General features: G+C 35.9%; 1 protein-coding gene across 1 annotated transcript in view; it reads left to right on the top strand.

Moving 5' to 3' along the window:
* The window catches only part of CDH8 (cadherin 8), a 300,666-nt gene that overhangs the window by 127,185 nt on the left and 156,791 nt on the right, over positions 1 to 16,690 (top strand). The window contains 1 exon segment of the mRNA XM_015587681.2: positions 6,787 to 6,906. Within this exon segment, the coding sequence (XP_015443167.2) occupies positions 6,787 to 6,906 (120 nt within the window).

Below are 16,690 nucleotides of genomic sequence, written 5' to 3'. Positions count from 1 at the left end.
TGCTGTCCATTTGCCTGGCTGCAGTTAAGAATCTGTCTGTTCCTGTAATAAATTCAATTTGGAGCATGTAGAATTTGGCAGCGACATTTCATTATAGGATGAGAGTTGGCACAGGAGGAGAACACCCAGTAAGCAACGGTTAGGCCTTTGCAAAAGAACATTGAAGGGAAGGTGATGGTGTAGAATTTCACCGTGTGCTGTATGTCTTAAAAAAAGAGGTTTCGGAAGTAAAATGCAAGCCCATGATACCTCTGCCTCCTATTCGGCTGCCTTTTATAAATCCCAAGTTTGATGCCCAACGAAAGAGAAGGGTCTGATCTATTGTCACTCTGACGTAATGTTCCGAGTTAAACAATGGTCATTGAGAGTAGAAGTTCCTAGAAGGAAGTAGACGCCTTCTCTTCCTGCTTACAGGTCAACAGTGAAGTTCACCATTTATCACCCCAAGAGCTTAGCTGGGAAAAAATTCTCCACATAGAGGGGTAAAAAAAAAAAAAAAAACCAATCGTAATTTTTATCGATTCATGTTTCATTCTCCTCATCTTCTAAAGACTCCCTCTGGTATACCCGGGGGTTTGGATATTTGACATTTCTATAATTAAATAGCAAAACTGAAGAAAAGAAAATACTGGTATGATTTAGACCATCTTTCCCACTGGTGGAATCTGCTTGGAGACATGCATGCTGAAGCCCATGATATCAGAGATGTGAAGAAAAATTCGTTGCTGCCCACATTGATTTCTCCCGTTTCCTTATACACAGTTAGGTCTGTGCTCCGTTGTGACTAGGGGGGCAACTGGGGTAGTGGGGAACCACAACAACTCCCCGCAAAAAAAAAACCCTGGAAGTACATGCCAGTCAGCTACAGAGGTATCTCAGAGCATTGTTCCATAAAACTAAAAAGTAATGGATTTGTCGTGACACATTTAAAAAATCCAGGGCCAAATGCCTCAGCTTCTAGTAAGAGATAATTTATTAACGTCTACGAGTTATACGGGTCCTATGAAATTATTGTTCCGGTATTCAACAACAACCAAAAAGCGTTGTCGTGGCAACACCTGTGCCCCATTACCTCTTGTATCACATAATATTAGGGGAAATTAATAAGGTAGATGAGGAAAGATGAGTTGAGGGTTTAGTTTTATTACAGTAATAAAGACAGTTGCATCATTGTTATGACCTGTTAGACCCATGGTCTTTGGGATGTGTGAATGTTTAAGTAAGATATTTTTAGACGATAATGCCAGACCCTCTGTTCGTGTGCTGTATGTCCTGAACATAGATCAGAGTAGCTGGAAGGTCAAATAAAAAGTTTGAAGATGATAGTAAGAGGCCAGGAATTCTGGCTATTTGCGAAGGTTCTGCTGCTTTATTTCCCCATCTGCTATCAGAATGCCTATTCTCTGAAAATGTATTGTAGAGGACTCTCTGCAAATGGGGTTTGTGTTCTTCTCATCATAAGGGTTTTTGTTTTTCCGGTGTGCACATTTGCACGCGGCACCAAACCTTTGTTTTTCTGCTCAGGGTGTCAGCACTAGCATTTTTCTTTCTGAATAATGTGCAGAATTGGTGTGCTGACTTGCTCATAAAAAGTATAGCCTAGTTAACAGAGCTGCACTACCCAAACCCCAACATCTTATTTTCTTGAAGATCTTTCATCTTAGTTTGTTGGTAAACTGGAACCTTTAACCTGACAGGGGAAAAATTTTGATGGTTAATTTTGCTTGTAGTGTTTGCTGTCATTATGGTGGGGAAATGCATGGGTTCTGTCGCTAACGAGAAAAGTTTCAGGTGTTCCAACAGGCGGACGGTACTGTGAGCCCTCTGTTCATTAAAACCCAAGCAGCACACTTAACCAAGAAACGAAATGCAGAAAAATGGGTCTATTAAAAGCAGAATTCACCTTGGAATTGACGTATTCATACTTGACTTGATACTAGCAGGATGAATTGTGGTGACAGGGGTCATTTTTGTTGACAACAGCTGGAAATACAACAGCTATATTATTATAATTAGGATCAGCATCAAGTTGGATGATAATAGGGGCTTTCTTGGAGAAATGGCACAGTGTCAGATTTATAGTCACTAGCTAAATGAGTCTCTTGTATCCTCGACAAAGGGACCAAAACAGTTCCAAATGAAAACACAAACAGAGAATCCTGTTGTTATATTTCCTGGGTGTTACTCAGGGTCCTATTTATCACACACCGACACTTGCCTCTTTGAAGAAACATTATCCTGCAAAGTTTACACTTTTCAATTTGCCTCTGTGGTCTGCATTCTGCATGCATTTCCATGGAGAAGCCTATACGGCAGCTTGACTAGAAATCTTTTCTGCTGCAAGATTAACCTCAAAGCATCCATTTTTCCCCCCTCTGGGTAATCACTTGACAAATTCATCCACAGAACCTCCACACACATCTATTCCAGTGTACAGGTACATCAACAGTCTTGAATCACTATTAGGAGAAATATCACCTTTGACGGAAAGGAGTGCTGCCTTTTCATTTCCAGATGTCTAACGTTGAAAGATGCGGATTTCCGGAGAAGCCAGACATCAGGCAGCAATATTCTGGATGAAGATGTGGGTAAAAGCTCGTCTTAGCTCTGTTGCAGTCCTCAGCCCAGTAGTTCATCTTGGCAGGTGTATGGGACTTGCATGGGTTGGGAGATGTGTCGTCATTCATTTGAATGTCATCTATTCAAATAACTTCGAGAAACTTACACTGGCGATGTGCCTGGATTTGTGCTCACTACATCAAAACACATTTTATTTTTGAGCCCACAGCAATTTTATACCACAGAGGAAACTGACATGAGGTGGATTGGATAGGAGAATGTGAGATTGTGTGTGCGTGTTTTCTTTTATAAAAGGACGTGAACATGTTGTTATATTTGGAAATTTGTTTTTGTATTTTCTCCCCAAATGTAAAGAATATACTACTATTAAAATGATTATACAAAGGTATATTTAGTTATAAATTATATCACCACCACTTAAAATTAGTTTATTATCCAGTCTCACATGTACATACACATAATATACTTATAATAATAGTGACAATAAGCTCTCAGAAATATTGTTAAGAATATTTTCTACATTCTTTGCATAAATTATTACATTTAATGATCTCAACAAGCCTAGGATGTAACAATTACTATCACCTTCCTTTTTACAGATTAAGGAACTGAAGATGAGAAAAGTTTTATTACTTGGCCAATGATGCAGAACTAGTCAAAGTTGGGAATGGAATATAAACCAAATGTTCTGGTTCAAGGCAGTTTAACTGCAAATTTATCTTTGCAGCCACTTTTCTATACTTATATTATCTCATTTGATCCTCACACAAATCTTTGAGGTTTGCAGAATAAAAATTACCACCTTTGCATATGAAAAAACTGAATCACAGAACATGCAAATGACGGAAATTCATCTCCTTACTCCTGCCTCAGTGTTTGGCAGTGGGAGGACTGGATGCTTCTCCTAGTAAGGTAACATCGAGTTACAATAATCAATGGAAATAATTGTAATGATCATCAGTCTTATGATAGTAAACTCCTGAGAAAATATTCCCAACTTCCATTTAACAAGAAATAATCTCCATGGCTCCTTATGTATTATGAATGGTATAAAAAATACTTCACTTTATAAACACATCTGAGTAAGAGTTCTTCAAAGTAATCATAATAGAAATTAATTCTTCTATGGAATAGTGGAGTTAATTTTTTAAAAAGTCTGGTGTTCATTATAGTCATTCTGAACTATGGCTTTACGTCAGAATTGTCTGAGAAGATTAAAAAAAATCCTCAACCACCATCCTTATTTTGCCATCCTGTAGATCTAAACGAGATCTAAATATTTTTAAAGCTAGATTCTAAAAAGTAAGCAGAGTTGGTACTTACAAGCCTAGCATTTGGTAATTTCTGTGCTAGGCTCCTACGTATATTATTTTAACTCTCATAAAACTCTAATATATATTGTAGATTTGAAATGCGAGGCTAAGACAGGTCAAATGATTTGCCCAAAGAGGCAGAGATAAGTGTTTCAGAATAGGATGGAATCATTTCATCTGCAAAACTGTTAACCCCCAGCTACTCTGTCCAAATGTGCCCGCCTACACATATATACACAGTAATTCTGCGTTGTTCAGAAACCATCTAGATTTACTTAAGAGTCACCAACTGGAAGATAATTTTGGTGATGACTAGGGTTTTTGACTGTTCAGTTCTCTTCCCAGTGCCTGAGCAGCGCCTGGAACTGAGTGCTCGCACTCATGAACATAACTCTGAGTATAAACCTTCACTTTATTTTTCTGATAATGTGTTACTTCGTAATGGGGAAAAACATTTCTCCTCAAAAACAAAACAAAAAGTCAAAGTAAGCAAAAGCAAAACAAAAAGTCATGGCACGGTCTTCTACATGGAAGAATTCATCCTTTCTCATCTGTCTCTGAATCTTGTATTAACTTTTTTTTTAACTAATAGTCGCAAAAATAGATTCTGTATGCCATTCACTCAGTTTATCCCCAGTTAAACATCTCACGTAAACTTAGCATAAGGGCCAAAACAAGAAATTTAGCATTGGCATCGTTGTCATTGCCCAGTGTTAATGTTTTCTCACCTCTTCCCTGGACTATTGTTGTAACCTCATAACTAGTCTGATCTCCTAATCTTCTATGTCTCTGCCTCCAATTGACTCTGGGAACACTAACAGGGAGAGGCCCACAATGTAGGAGTGACCTCTAAATGAAGTATCTTCTCTATTTCCTACAGGATAAAGCCAACACTCACCATCCTGTCGTTCAGATGCCTCTTGAGTTCTGTTCTCAGCGTGCATCTTCAACCTTAGCTTTGATGGCTGACTTTTCCAGCCATCTCTCCTCCTAAAATTGTTTTTTGGAACTTTCATCTCATTCTCTTCCTCTCACCTGGGGGGTTTTTCCTCTAGTTCTTTTCCATCCCACACAATATTCAAATAACTACAAATATTGTACTTTCACGTGCTTATTTTCACCAGCTAGTTGATGATTATTATATAATTATTATTATAGTGTCTGGTGGAATGTATGACCCAACTGACATTCAGTGCATTTTTTTCCTAACTGTAGATTTTGTAGAACCTCTGAATCATCATTTTGTGTAGAAATTTCAATTTTACAGTCCTATCGACTGCTCAACAAATATTGTTGCATCTTCCTGTATAGTGACTATAATTCAAAGTGCTACAAAAAGAGTTTGACTGGCAAGCTCTACCTTATTTTAGTAAGCACAGAGGTATGCTGCTGAGATCTACCCGCGACTTCTTTGAGGTTTAAAACACTCTTGCCCCCATTGCCAGAAATGTTGTGATTGACAGCTCAGGGCTGATTATTCCACAGCTGAAAAGAGACCTGTGAAGGCCAAGGCCAAGGCTCCTTTCTCAGAGGGGTTCCCTTATCCAATCCCCGGTTAGTGCTAGAGTCTAAAGGCCCGTCCCCATTTCCTCAATGACCATCGCAGCTCTAGAGTCCACAGAGGCCTTTGTTTTAACAGCACCAAGTGCTTCTTCTGCCCAATATTATCCTTTTCCACTTCCCCCAACAGATATGGACCAAAGAACACTCCCCAATAAAAATTCTGCAAGAAATTTTGAGCCGAGAGTCTACTTTCTAGGAAACTCACCTCTGGTGCTTACCTACCATTCCTCATTAAGTCATCAGATAGTTTATTCATTCATCCGCTCATTCCATTAGCAAATATATGTTTGATAATTATTATCTAGTGACACTGACCAGATCAGGGAGACATTGACCCTGCCCTTGTAGAGCATGATACTTGTAATGACACCAGACTTCTCCGATTTCTCCCCAGTTTCACCAGTTCCCCAGAATTACAGTCTCTCAGACTATTTTGCCTTTACTTAAGCATGACTTATTGCTTAGAATTCCTTCCCTTCTTCTTTTGGTTAAACTCTTTACCTGTCTTTAATAATTTAACTTGAATGTAACGTCTCTCAGGAATTCTTTTCTGACCACCCTCTCTGTGCTGGCCTGAGTGAGTGACCGATGCCCAGTGCTGTTGCATTCAGCTGAATTTCTATATGTACCTGTCAGTCCCCTCTTCCCTCCCACCACCAAACTGTAAGCTTCTTGCCTGTAGATTTTGACTTAGTATATCTACTCTCTATCAGGCAAACTGTATGTGCTTAACTGCTGAATGAATGAGAAAATAAAAAAATAAATTAATCTGAAAAAAAGGTTTTGCTTATTTTATCCATCAGGCTTAAATACCTAAAAGTGCTTATTAATCAATGGTTCCAATATCATTTTGTATTCTGAAGAATTACATAAGATGGATAAAATATTATTTTAGTATTTCTGTACAGGTTTTACAAGCAGCCTTTTTTTTAAAGATTTTTTTTTTGTGCTTTTGCAAGACTGAAATGCTACATGTTATATTGTATTATTAAGCTTACATTTCATATTTCTTTGGTATGTTTTCTTTTCAATATTCTTCAAACCCACATGAGTCTTTAAAATGAAAACTACAAAGGAATCTTAAATAGTGCAGATTCTAAAAGGGCCATCTTTATATGGTATTCCAACTTCCCAGTATTCTTTCTTTTAAAAGACTTCGATATTGTTGAAGTGATGGTGAAGTCGTTTATCTCCATATTTTCAGAGAGATTTCTTCCTTATTCCCACACATGGATTTCTGTATAATATGCTTAGCAAATTTTAGCTCTTGGCAAAGAATAATGTGTTAATTGTTATCTTTCTCACTCTCTCTCTCCTTTTTCTTTTTTAGGTACGTCTGTCACTAATGTAACAGCCACCGATGCCGATGACCCAGTTTACGGAAACAGCGCAAAGCTGGTGTACAGTATCTTGGAAGGACAGCCCTATTTTTCCATCGAGCCTGAAACAGGTTTGTGGCCTAAATTTTGAATTCGATTTGCCATGTTATTGCTTCAGGGAAACATTTTTCTTGGGATTCGGATTATGAGACGTTATGGTTAAGTATTTTACTGACTCTCTCAGTAATATTTGAATGTATTCTTTCTGTGCAATGCGAGGGACATGGCAAGCCCAACAATCATTCTGATACTGATTAAAACAAATTGCAGATCCTTGGTAGACTATCACCTGTTTAACAGATGGCCTGGCACCATTTTTCATCCTGGGGGTGGGGGAGTGCTTAAATATCAAATTTAAGACGAAATTTAGTTACTTATTGGCTGTATGATTCTTGGCAAATAACATTTGTAAATCTTTCTAAGTTTCAACTTACACTTCTATAAAGTGGGTATGGAACCTACCTCGTAGCATTATTATCAAGATCAGATGAAACAGTAAATATCAGCCATACAGTACATGATATGTGGTAACAATTCAATGGATGGATATGACATTTGTTATTAGATTCCTTATTTTTAAAACAAATAGCTACTGATATCTACTCACTAGAATTCTTTATGAAGATATTGTGTGTTACATTGTTATATATAGCATGTTATACTATTTTTATTGTTATTATTATTAATACCAATATTAACCTAGCCAACATCCTGAATCTGATGGTACAGATTTTAGAAACCATAACTTCATAAAATAATAGTTTTTGCAAATAAAGGTAAATGTTTTTATTGTTCAATTTTAATAATATATTACGAAAGTAAAGCCATTTTGTTAGACTTTTCATAATCCATGGTTTTTTTGGTAGCACATTTAAAAATGATCATAAATGACAATATCTTTGGTATGCATTTTTCTTCTGTACCTTGTGGTTTTGTCTGCAAATTTCCAAGTAGAAAGATTTAATATACAGTTACATATACATATAATACCATTACTTTGATTTATGAGTTTTCAGCATTATTGAGTTAAATTTTCATATCTTACCAGTAAGTCAATTATTAATTAAATTAAAAATTTAAAGCCCATCTTTGCTTTTCTTTAATTCAAAGAGTAAAATCCTCATGCATTTAAAAGTGAGAAACAGTACGTTTATACATAAATAGGTCATGACTTAACATTGAATTTAGATTTAGAAACAGGAAAGAACTCTTCTAAAGCACATTAATTAGGGGTATAATTACATATTCTTCCTCAGAGAAGAAGGAAGTCTGTCATAAATGTCACCTCATTGGGGCTCCTTGAGGACCCTGGGGAAGTGGAAGAAGAGGTAATCAGCTCTGGATTTTAAGGAAAAAGCAAAAGTCTGGAGATGTTCTATTATTTGGCCAAAGTCACAGGGACAGAACTGGGAGCAGAACTGGAATTCACACTCAGGTCTTTAATTTCAAAGTCACTGTCAGATACATTTGAACTTCACTTTTCATAGGAATCATTATAGTACAAGGGCTTGTATAAAACAAAAACATGTTGACTGTTTAAGTGGAGTTGAATTATTTTCTCCTTTGCTTCTTGACTATTTATTCATTTTTTGTTTACCATTCCCAGTACAACATAGATTTAATCCAGCAAATATCCATTCAGGCTTCACTTTGTGTTAGGCACTGAATTAAATATAAGGAGAAAAAGTCATAATGGCTAATATCATCTTGCAAGTATCTCACAATCCATTTTGGCAGACAGATTTTTATTTTCAACATAAATAAAAAAGAAGCATGGTGATGTCATTTAAATAATTCATATCTCAAGAATAGTAAATTACCATGAGATACAATCAATACAAATCCATCTACTGAGTTAGAGGATTTGGGTGCTTTTAAGCCTCATTGACATATATGACCATTTGCTTAATTAAAAATTGTCAGCAACATTTAATATTTACATTTTCAACCTAGCATAATGAGTAGCCCTCTGGACATGCATTTATTTTAGATTTATTGTGTCCAATTTGACAGATACAAAATTATCTGATTTGTAGTTTAGAGAGTTTACTCTGGTACTATTGTGGAAAATGCAGTGGAGAGAAATGATACTTGAAGAATGTACAAAGTAGTTGCTTAATAAATATTGCTTGAGTAGAATTGAGCTTTTTAATGAAAACAGATACAATATGGAAAGAAATAGAGGCTAAATTCAATAATTAGTAAAGAGTCAGCCTAAGTTTTCTAAGTTCTTTAGCTGAAACATAAATATGTATGAGTGAAATGAAAACATTTTTGTGTAAATGCCGACATAATTACACTTGAGTGTGTGTAAATGAAAGCTGAGTGTTAGTTCCTATAGAATCTAAATGTGACTATCTGCAAGGCCTTTTCTCTCTTTAAAAAAATTTTTTGAGACTGGTATGACTCGGGGTGTGTGCGTGTGTGGTGGAGGGTATAAGTGCTATGCAGAAACAGATTCAGTACACTTTTTTAAAAGCTTATATTAGAAAAACAGAAAAAATGTACAAAGACCATTGAGCATTTAGATTTTTTATTATGTAAGCAGATGGAAAGTAAATACACTTTCTGGTGACCAAAATATATGGATTAGTTGTGTCCTCTGGGAAATAGACACTGTGACAGAGTTAGGAGAACAAGTGGTTTACTGGGGTTTAATGACTGTGGAAGATAAAAGAAGCGCTCTTAGTCAGTTCTGGCTGCTGTAACAAAATGCCATATACTGGGTGGCTTAAAGAAACAGAAGTTTATTTATCACTATCTGGAGGCTGGGAGTCTGCGATCAGGGTGCCAGCAGGGTCAGGAGCTGGTAGAGACTTCTTCTGGTTTGCAGATGGCTGACCTCGTATCCCCATGGAAACTCTCTGTCTTCTTTGTATATGGGCACTTATACTATTATTTATGAGGGTTTCACCCTCGTGATCTAATTATCTCTCAAAGCCCCCACCTCCAAATACCATCATACTGGAGATTACATTTCAACATATGAATTTTGGGAGGGACACACACTTTCAGTCCCTAACAGGCATGAAAGAGAATTAGGCAGGGGAGCCTGTCAGACTGATGCAGGTCTGATACCCAAGCAAGTCAAGAGGAGAGAAAGCAGGGATAAAGCGATGAGGATTTAACAAATCTTGGTCAAATTCGTGGGTATCCCTGTAGCAAAGATTTTTTTTTTTTAAAGGAATTTCACATTGCACAGAAATGGCCAAGCTTTAATATCACCAACCATGATGTCATTGGCTTGCGTTTGCCAGGGCATCAGCTCAGCTCCTAAAGACAATCTGAAAGATGCTTCAGGTGCAAGATGCCAGCTAACTACACTCTTAGGCAAGTTCTTTCTCAAAGAGGTATCCCAGCAGTGGGCCTCTGTGGCTGCCACAACATGTGGCAGAAACAAAAGAGAAAATAACCTTTGCCCTATCAAATCAGCAAGTGTGATTAAAGCAATAATTTACAGAGTTAGCACGAGTTTGGTGAATCACTAAGTCAAAACCTGATAATAGGAGTGTTAATAGGTACATTTATTGAAAAAAATTGAAGACTCTGTATCAAAAACATTAGAAATGTCTACTAATTTTGATGTAGTAATTTAAATTCTAGCAAAATAAAGAAAAATTTAGGGATGAGCACAAACTCATTACCATAAGGTCAATATGCCTCTGATAGAGTGGCTGACAGGTTGGCTCTCTATGTGGTTGGTCCGTCTGTGGCGTCAAGAAGCGACACAGCATAAATTAGTCTGAAAGTGTTGGCTGAACACCTGTACACATCACTACTGATGTGGGACTCATCCCTTTGTTCCTTTGTTTTTATTTTTAAAGTACCAGGATAGTGAAATTTGTCTTTTGGTAATAATTTGAAAAGATAATTTCTCAAGTTATAGACATTTTTGACTTAATATTTTTAGTATTTGGTTTACAGAAAAATTGAGAGGAAGGTACAGAGATTTCACATATATTCCTTGCACCAAACATGCATAATTTCCCCCATTGTGAAATTACTCACCAGAATGGTATACTATATTTTTTACCAAGGATGAACCTATATTAACACATCATAACCACTCCAAATCCATAGTTTACCTTCAGGTTCATTCTTAATATTGTACACTATGTGGATTTAGACACGTGAATAATGACATGCAGCCATCATTACAATACCATCGTTGTAGTTTCACTACCCTAAAAATCCTCTGAGTTCTGCCTGTTCTTTCCCTCACCCCACCCAATCCCTGGCAACCACTGATCTTTTTATTGTCTCCATAGTTTTGATTTTCCAGAATGTTATCGTTGGAATCATAGCATATATTGCTTTCACTCACTTAGTAATAAGCATTCACGGTTCCTTTGTGTCTTTTCATGGTTCGATAGATCATTTTTTAAAAGCTAAATAATATTCCATTGTCTGGCTATATCAGAGTTTATTTATCCATTCTCCTACTGTAGGATATCTTAGTTGCTTCCAAGTTTTGGAAATTATGATAAAGCTACCATAAACATTTGTGTACAGGTTTTTGCGTACACATAAGTTTTCAACTCTTTGGGGTAAATACTAAGGAGCATGATTGCTGAATTGTGTTAAGGGTATGTTTAGTTCTGTAAGAAAATGCTGCACTGTACCATTTTGCATTCTCACCAGCAATGAATGGGAGTTTCTAGTGCTCCACGTGTTCACTTGTATTTGGTGTTGTCAGTGTTCCAGATTTTGGCCATTCTAATAGGTGCGTAGTGGTATCTCATTGTTTTAATTTGCATTTCTCTGATGACATATGATGTGAAATATCTTTTTATATGCTTATTTGCCGTCTATATATCTTCTTTGCTAACATGTCTGTTAAAGTCTTTGACACATTTTTTTAATTGGGTTGTTTGTTTTCTGATTTTTACTTTTAAGAGCTTTTCGTACATTTTAGATAACAACTCTTTATCAGATACTGTCTTTTGAAAATATTTCTCCCAGTTTGTGGCTTGTCTTTTTATTCTGTAAAATACAGTATCTTTTACACAGCAGGATTTTTTTTTTATAATTTTAATCAAGTCCAGCTCTTCAGTTTTTTTCTTTTATCAATTGTGCCTCTGGTATTATACCTAAAAAGTCATCACCAAACCCAAGGTCATCTAGATTTTTCTATACGTTTTACATTTATTTCTGTGTTCATTTTGAGTTAATATTTTGAAGGCTATAAGGCCTGTGTTTACATCTATGTTTTTGTATGTGTATGTCCAACACCATTTGTTGAAGAGACTATCTTTGCTCCATTGTATTGCCTTTAGTTCTTTGTTAAAGATAAGTTGACTGTACTTATGGGGATCTATTCCTAGACTGTCTATTCTGTTCTATTGATCTATTTGGCTGTTCCTTCATCAGTATCACACTGTCATGATTACTGTAGCTCTATAACAGGTTTTAAAGTGAGGAAGTGTCAGTACTCCAAATTTGTTCATCTCCTTCAATATTGTGTTGGCTATTCTTGGTATTCTGCCTCTCCATATAAGCTCTGGAATCAGTTTATTGCTATCCATCAAACAATTTGCTGAGATTTTGATTCAAAGTGCATTCGATCTATAGATCAACTTGGGAAGAACTGACATTTTATTAAAATTGAGTCTTTCTATCCATGAACACGGGGTATCTCTTCATTTACTTATTCTTTGATTTCATTCATCAAAGGTTTATAGTTTTTCTCACATAGCTCTTGTAAATATTTTGTTAGATTTATGCCTAAATGTTTCATTTTGAGTTCTAATATAAAAGATACTGTGTTGTAATTTCAAATTCATCATCATTATGTAGAAAAACAATGGACCTTGTGTTCTGCAGCCTTGCTGTAACTGCTCATTGGCTCCAGCAGGGTTATATGCATGCACACACATTTGTCGATGCTTTTGGTCTTTCTACGTAGACAATTGTGTCGTCTGCAAACAAAGACAGTTTCATGTCTTCCTTCCCAGTTTGTACATTTTATTCCCTTTTCTTGTCTTATATGATGATGAGGACTTCTAGTACAGTGTTGAAAAGGAGCGACCTGAAGGGAGACTCTGCACTGTACCTGTTCTCAGTGGAAAAGCTTCAAATTTCTCACCTCAAAGTGTGATGTTAAGTGTAGGCTTTTTTGTAGATAGTCTGTATTAAGTTGGGAAAGTCCTCTTCTATTCCTAGTTTACTAAGAGTTTTAAATCATCAGTGGGTGTTAGATTTTGTCAAACTCTTTTCTTCATCTATTGAAATGATCATGATGTGATTTTCTTTTTTTAATCTGTTGGTATGATGGATTACATTAATCTATTTTTGAATGTTGAATCAGCTTTACATGCCTGGGATAAATCCAACTTGATTACAATGTCTAACTCTTCTTATACTTTTTTGGATTCAATTTGCTAATATTTTGTTGAGGATTTTCAGATCTATGATCATGAGACAAAATGACCTATAGTTTTCTTTTTAGGAGGAATGTCACTGTCCGGTTTTAGTATTAGGGTGACGCTGGCCTCAAAGTATGAATTAGGAAGCATTTTCTCTGCTTCTGTCCTCTCAAAGAGATTGTACAGTATTGGTATAATTTCTTCATTAAATGTTTAGTAGAATTCACCAGTGAACCCATCTGGGCATGGCCCCAGTTCCTCTTTATACTAGGATTCTAGCCTTACCAGCGGGGGTCAGATATGTAGCTATAATGATCATTCCCTCAACAGGCTATGGGACTTGAACACATTTATGATATTTATAAAGAAGACTGCCCACTGACCACTGTCATCGAGTTCTTGATGCCAAAACATTTTCAATAAAGACAAGATGCCAGAGCATAGGAGATAAGAAATCCCTTCTGTGTCTTATTTTATCCTCACAAGAATGCTAAGAACAGAACTCTGGACTTTGAAACATATAAGTTTTGCTGTCCTCTTACTTGCCACATTCCAACCTCATAGAATTATTTTCTATTGTCATGCACATCGATCTCTCTACCTCAAGGAGAGCTCCTTACCTTGTTTCAGGTATGAGCTAAGACTGCAGAGAGATTGGCCATTTGTTCTATTTGTTTTCTTCTTATATGTTGATGTATTACATTTTAAGTCAGTTCTCATGCTAGAATGTATAGTCCATGAAAGAACGGGGCTTGTCTGGTTGGTTTGTTTTGTATTGCCATGCTTAGCAGAGTGTTCGGCACCTTGAAGTCCTTCTGTATGTGTTTTAGACAGGAAAGCAAGAAGGGGGGGAAAAAAAAGGAAGGATAGAAAGAGAGAGGGAAGAATGAATTAATACAGAGAAAGAGAAGAGCTTGCCACAATTCATAGAGAAGATGTATGTGATGAACCCACTAGGGAATGCAACTTGGTTTCTAGTTTCTGTTCCTTTTATTTGTTCCTCTAGTAGGAAGACACAATTTTAACCTCAGATGTGATTTTTATTGCTGTTGTTGTTGAGATTCACTTAGGACTAAAATTTTTGTCATTTCCAAGTCTCACATTATGTCTTACGTGTCTAGCCAACACAATGCTATCCTTGTACTTGCAAAAATGAGCCTAGACACTGTGATAAACTCTTGCCCAGATTTAGTTTTAGATCACATGTTGAGATAAAAAGGTTCAAGGGCCACTATACAAGGAAAGAATGGTTACAACGAATAAAAGGAAAATATTTTGTTTTCTACAGTCCTCTAGCTTTGACAGAACACTAAACCAAACTAGAGTAAAGAATTTCTGTCTCCATTTTACAAATGACAGAATTGTGTTTCAGAGAAACTAAGGTGAACTGCCTTCCCCATCTTTAAATCAAATTCCCTGCCAAATTATAACAACAGAAATAATAAAAACAACAAGAATATAAACAACAACAACTTCATTTATTAGACACATTATGTTCTTGACATTGTGCTAATGGGTTTGCATGCATTATCAAATTTAACTTAATTTATTCCTCATGATTCTTTGAGATATATGCTAATGTCATTTGAGTTTTACTCATGAGAGAACAGAGGGTCAGAATCGATACGTTTCTTGCCCAAGATGTTTGAAGCAAAATTCAAAGTGAGTCTGTCTGATTTCAACCTCTAGTTTTTCAACATTCTTCTATACCCCCATTTAACTGCCAAACCTCGTAGTACATGCCTGGGGCTGTCACAGGTTTATAAAGGGGCCTATAGAACTTGGAAGTCAGCCCAGGTCTCTGTTATACACAGATATAGGAGGCATAGAGAAGATGTAAGGCAGTAGTAATTGTAAAATAAATTGTCATTTTTGTGAATAGCTTTAAGGAGCTGAAAATAGCTTATTTGTATTCCATAACTTTTTTTTTTTGTTTTCCCTTCCCTACCACCCCAAGACCGTATGTTTGCTTGTAATATTTTGAGCACAGACAGGGAGAAATGTGGCATTTATTTAAAAAGCACTAATTTGAGGATACTAGTGAGAAAACAGTTGCAGTCCATCCTAAGTGATTGAAGATGGAAAGTGTAAATGAAATGCAAGGCAAGTGAATAATAAATGCTTAATTATCTGAAGAAACCACAGCAGAGTTCCAGGATAGTCCAAACTTTGCTCTAGGCAAGTGAGAGTATGAAAAATGACTTGATTAAAAATAAACTAACTAAATTCATTGACCTTTTTTTTTGAAACTCAGACCACCTTTCTTCATTGTATACAAATAACATTTGTCTCAGCAGAACCTGTAGAAATAAGCTATAGGAAAAATACTCCTTGGGAAAAAAAAATTTGTGTAATAAATGGCTCTCTTTTAGAAAAATTGGGATAATGCTTGGAGTCTTCATGGAATGCCTTTATGAAATTGAGTCATTTTTATGCCTCAAGTCAAAGTGATAAATTGCAAATACACAGGATCTTTTTTTTAAAAAAAAATCAGGATTGCATACATTATCCTTTCAACTGCCAAGGCGACTGGTCAAAGAATTTTCTTAATGCAGCCCTTTGAGAAGACATATTCTGATAACTCAGGCCAACCAAAAATGCCAAGCTATGCATTGATAAGTGAGAATGTCTTTGTAATTCACATTGATTATATTTAGTCAATATCTACACTCTGATAAGTTGTGTTCTAGGCGTGGAAGGTGCTATGTTGTGTATGATAAATACTAAAAAGAGATCTATGTGGACAATCAAAATTGTGTGACAACATAGAATACATGTCACAATTTATGATATAGGGATGGAGTGCCAGCTAAGCAAATGTGTCTGAAAAGAGGAGAGCGAGAAAACCTTTTTAAAGATTGTGACAACAAAGGCTGAGTGCTGAAAAATCGGTGGCACTTGTGACTAGTGGTGGGTGCGGAGTAGGGGAAACTATTAAATAAGATGTTTCAGCAAGAAATCAAAGGGATATTGTATATAGTCAAGGGAAAAAAATAAATATTGCGGTGATATTGAGAAATGAAATCGTTCTTACTTCCTGAATGGTATCAGAAAACTTTTTTACTATAAGGTATTTTTTCTATATGAAATAAATGTAGGCCTGAATTTAGAAATCCAAATTCTTCTACTAATTTTTTGTATGACTTTGGATGAATGCCTTTGCTGCTTGGGACTAAATTTCCAACTTAAAAAAATACTGATAATAAAACTGTTTCCCATTATTGATGCTATTAAAAAATATACATATATTTCCTACTTTGCTTTTGATCTTCATAAATTAAGGATATATTTAATATTATTATTTTTTCTATTTTTATTTTTATTGAGTCAAACAAGGTATGATAATTTGATAGGACATCTCTACTTAGAAAAACCCCAAGTTTTCGTATTAATAGTAAATAGAAAAGTACTTTGGTAATATTAGTTCTAAGATACCAGTTTCTATTAAAACCCCTGGATTTTACTTGTAAGTTAGACTGAAAGGAACAGT

The sequence above is a fragment of the Pteropus alecto genome, unplaced genomic scaffold (assembly GCF_000325575.1).
Source record: "Pteropus alecto unplaced genomic scaffold, ASM32557v1 scaffold42, whole genome shotgun sequence".
Classification (NCBI taxonomy): Eukaryota; Metazoa; Chordata; class Mammalia; order Chiroptera; family Pteropodidae; genus Pteropus; species Pteropus alecto.
Note: the sequence above shows the minus strand (reverse complement) of the source record. Positions and strands in the feature narration are given on the sequence as shown.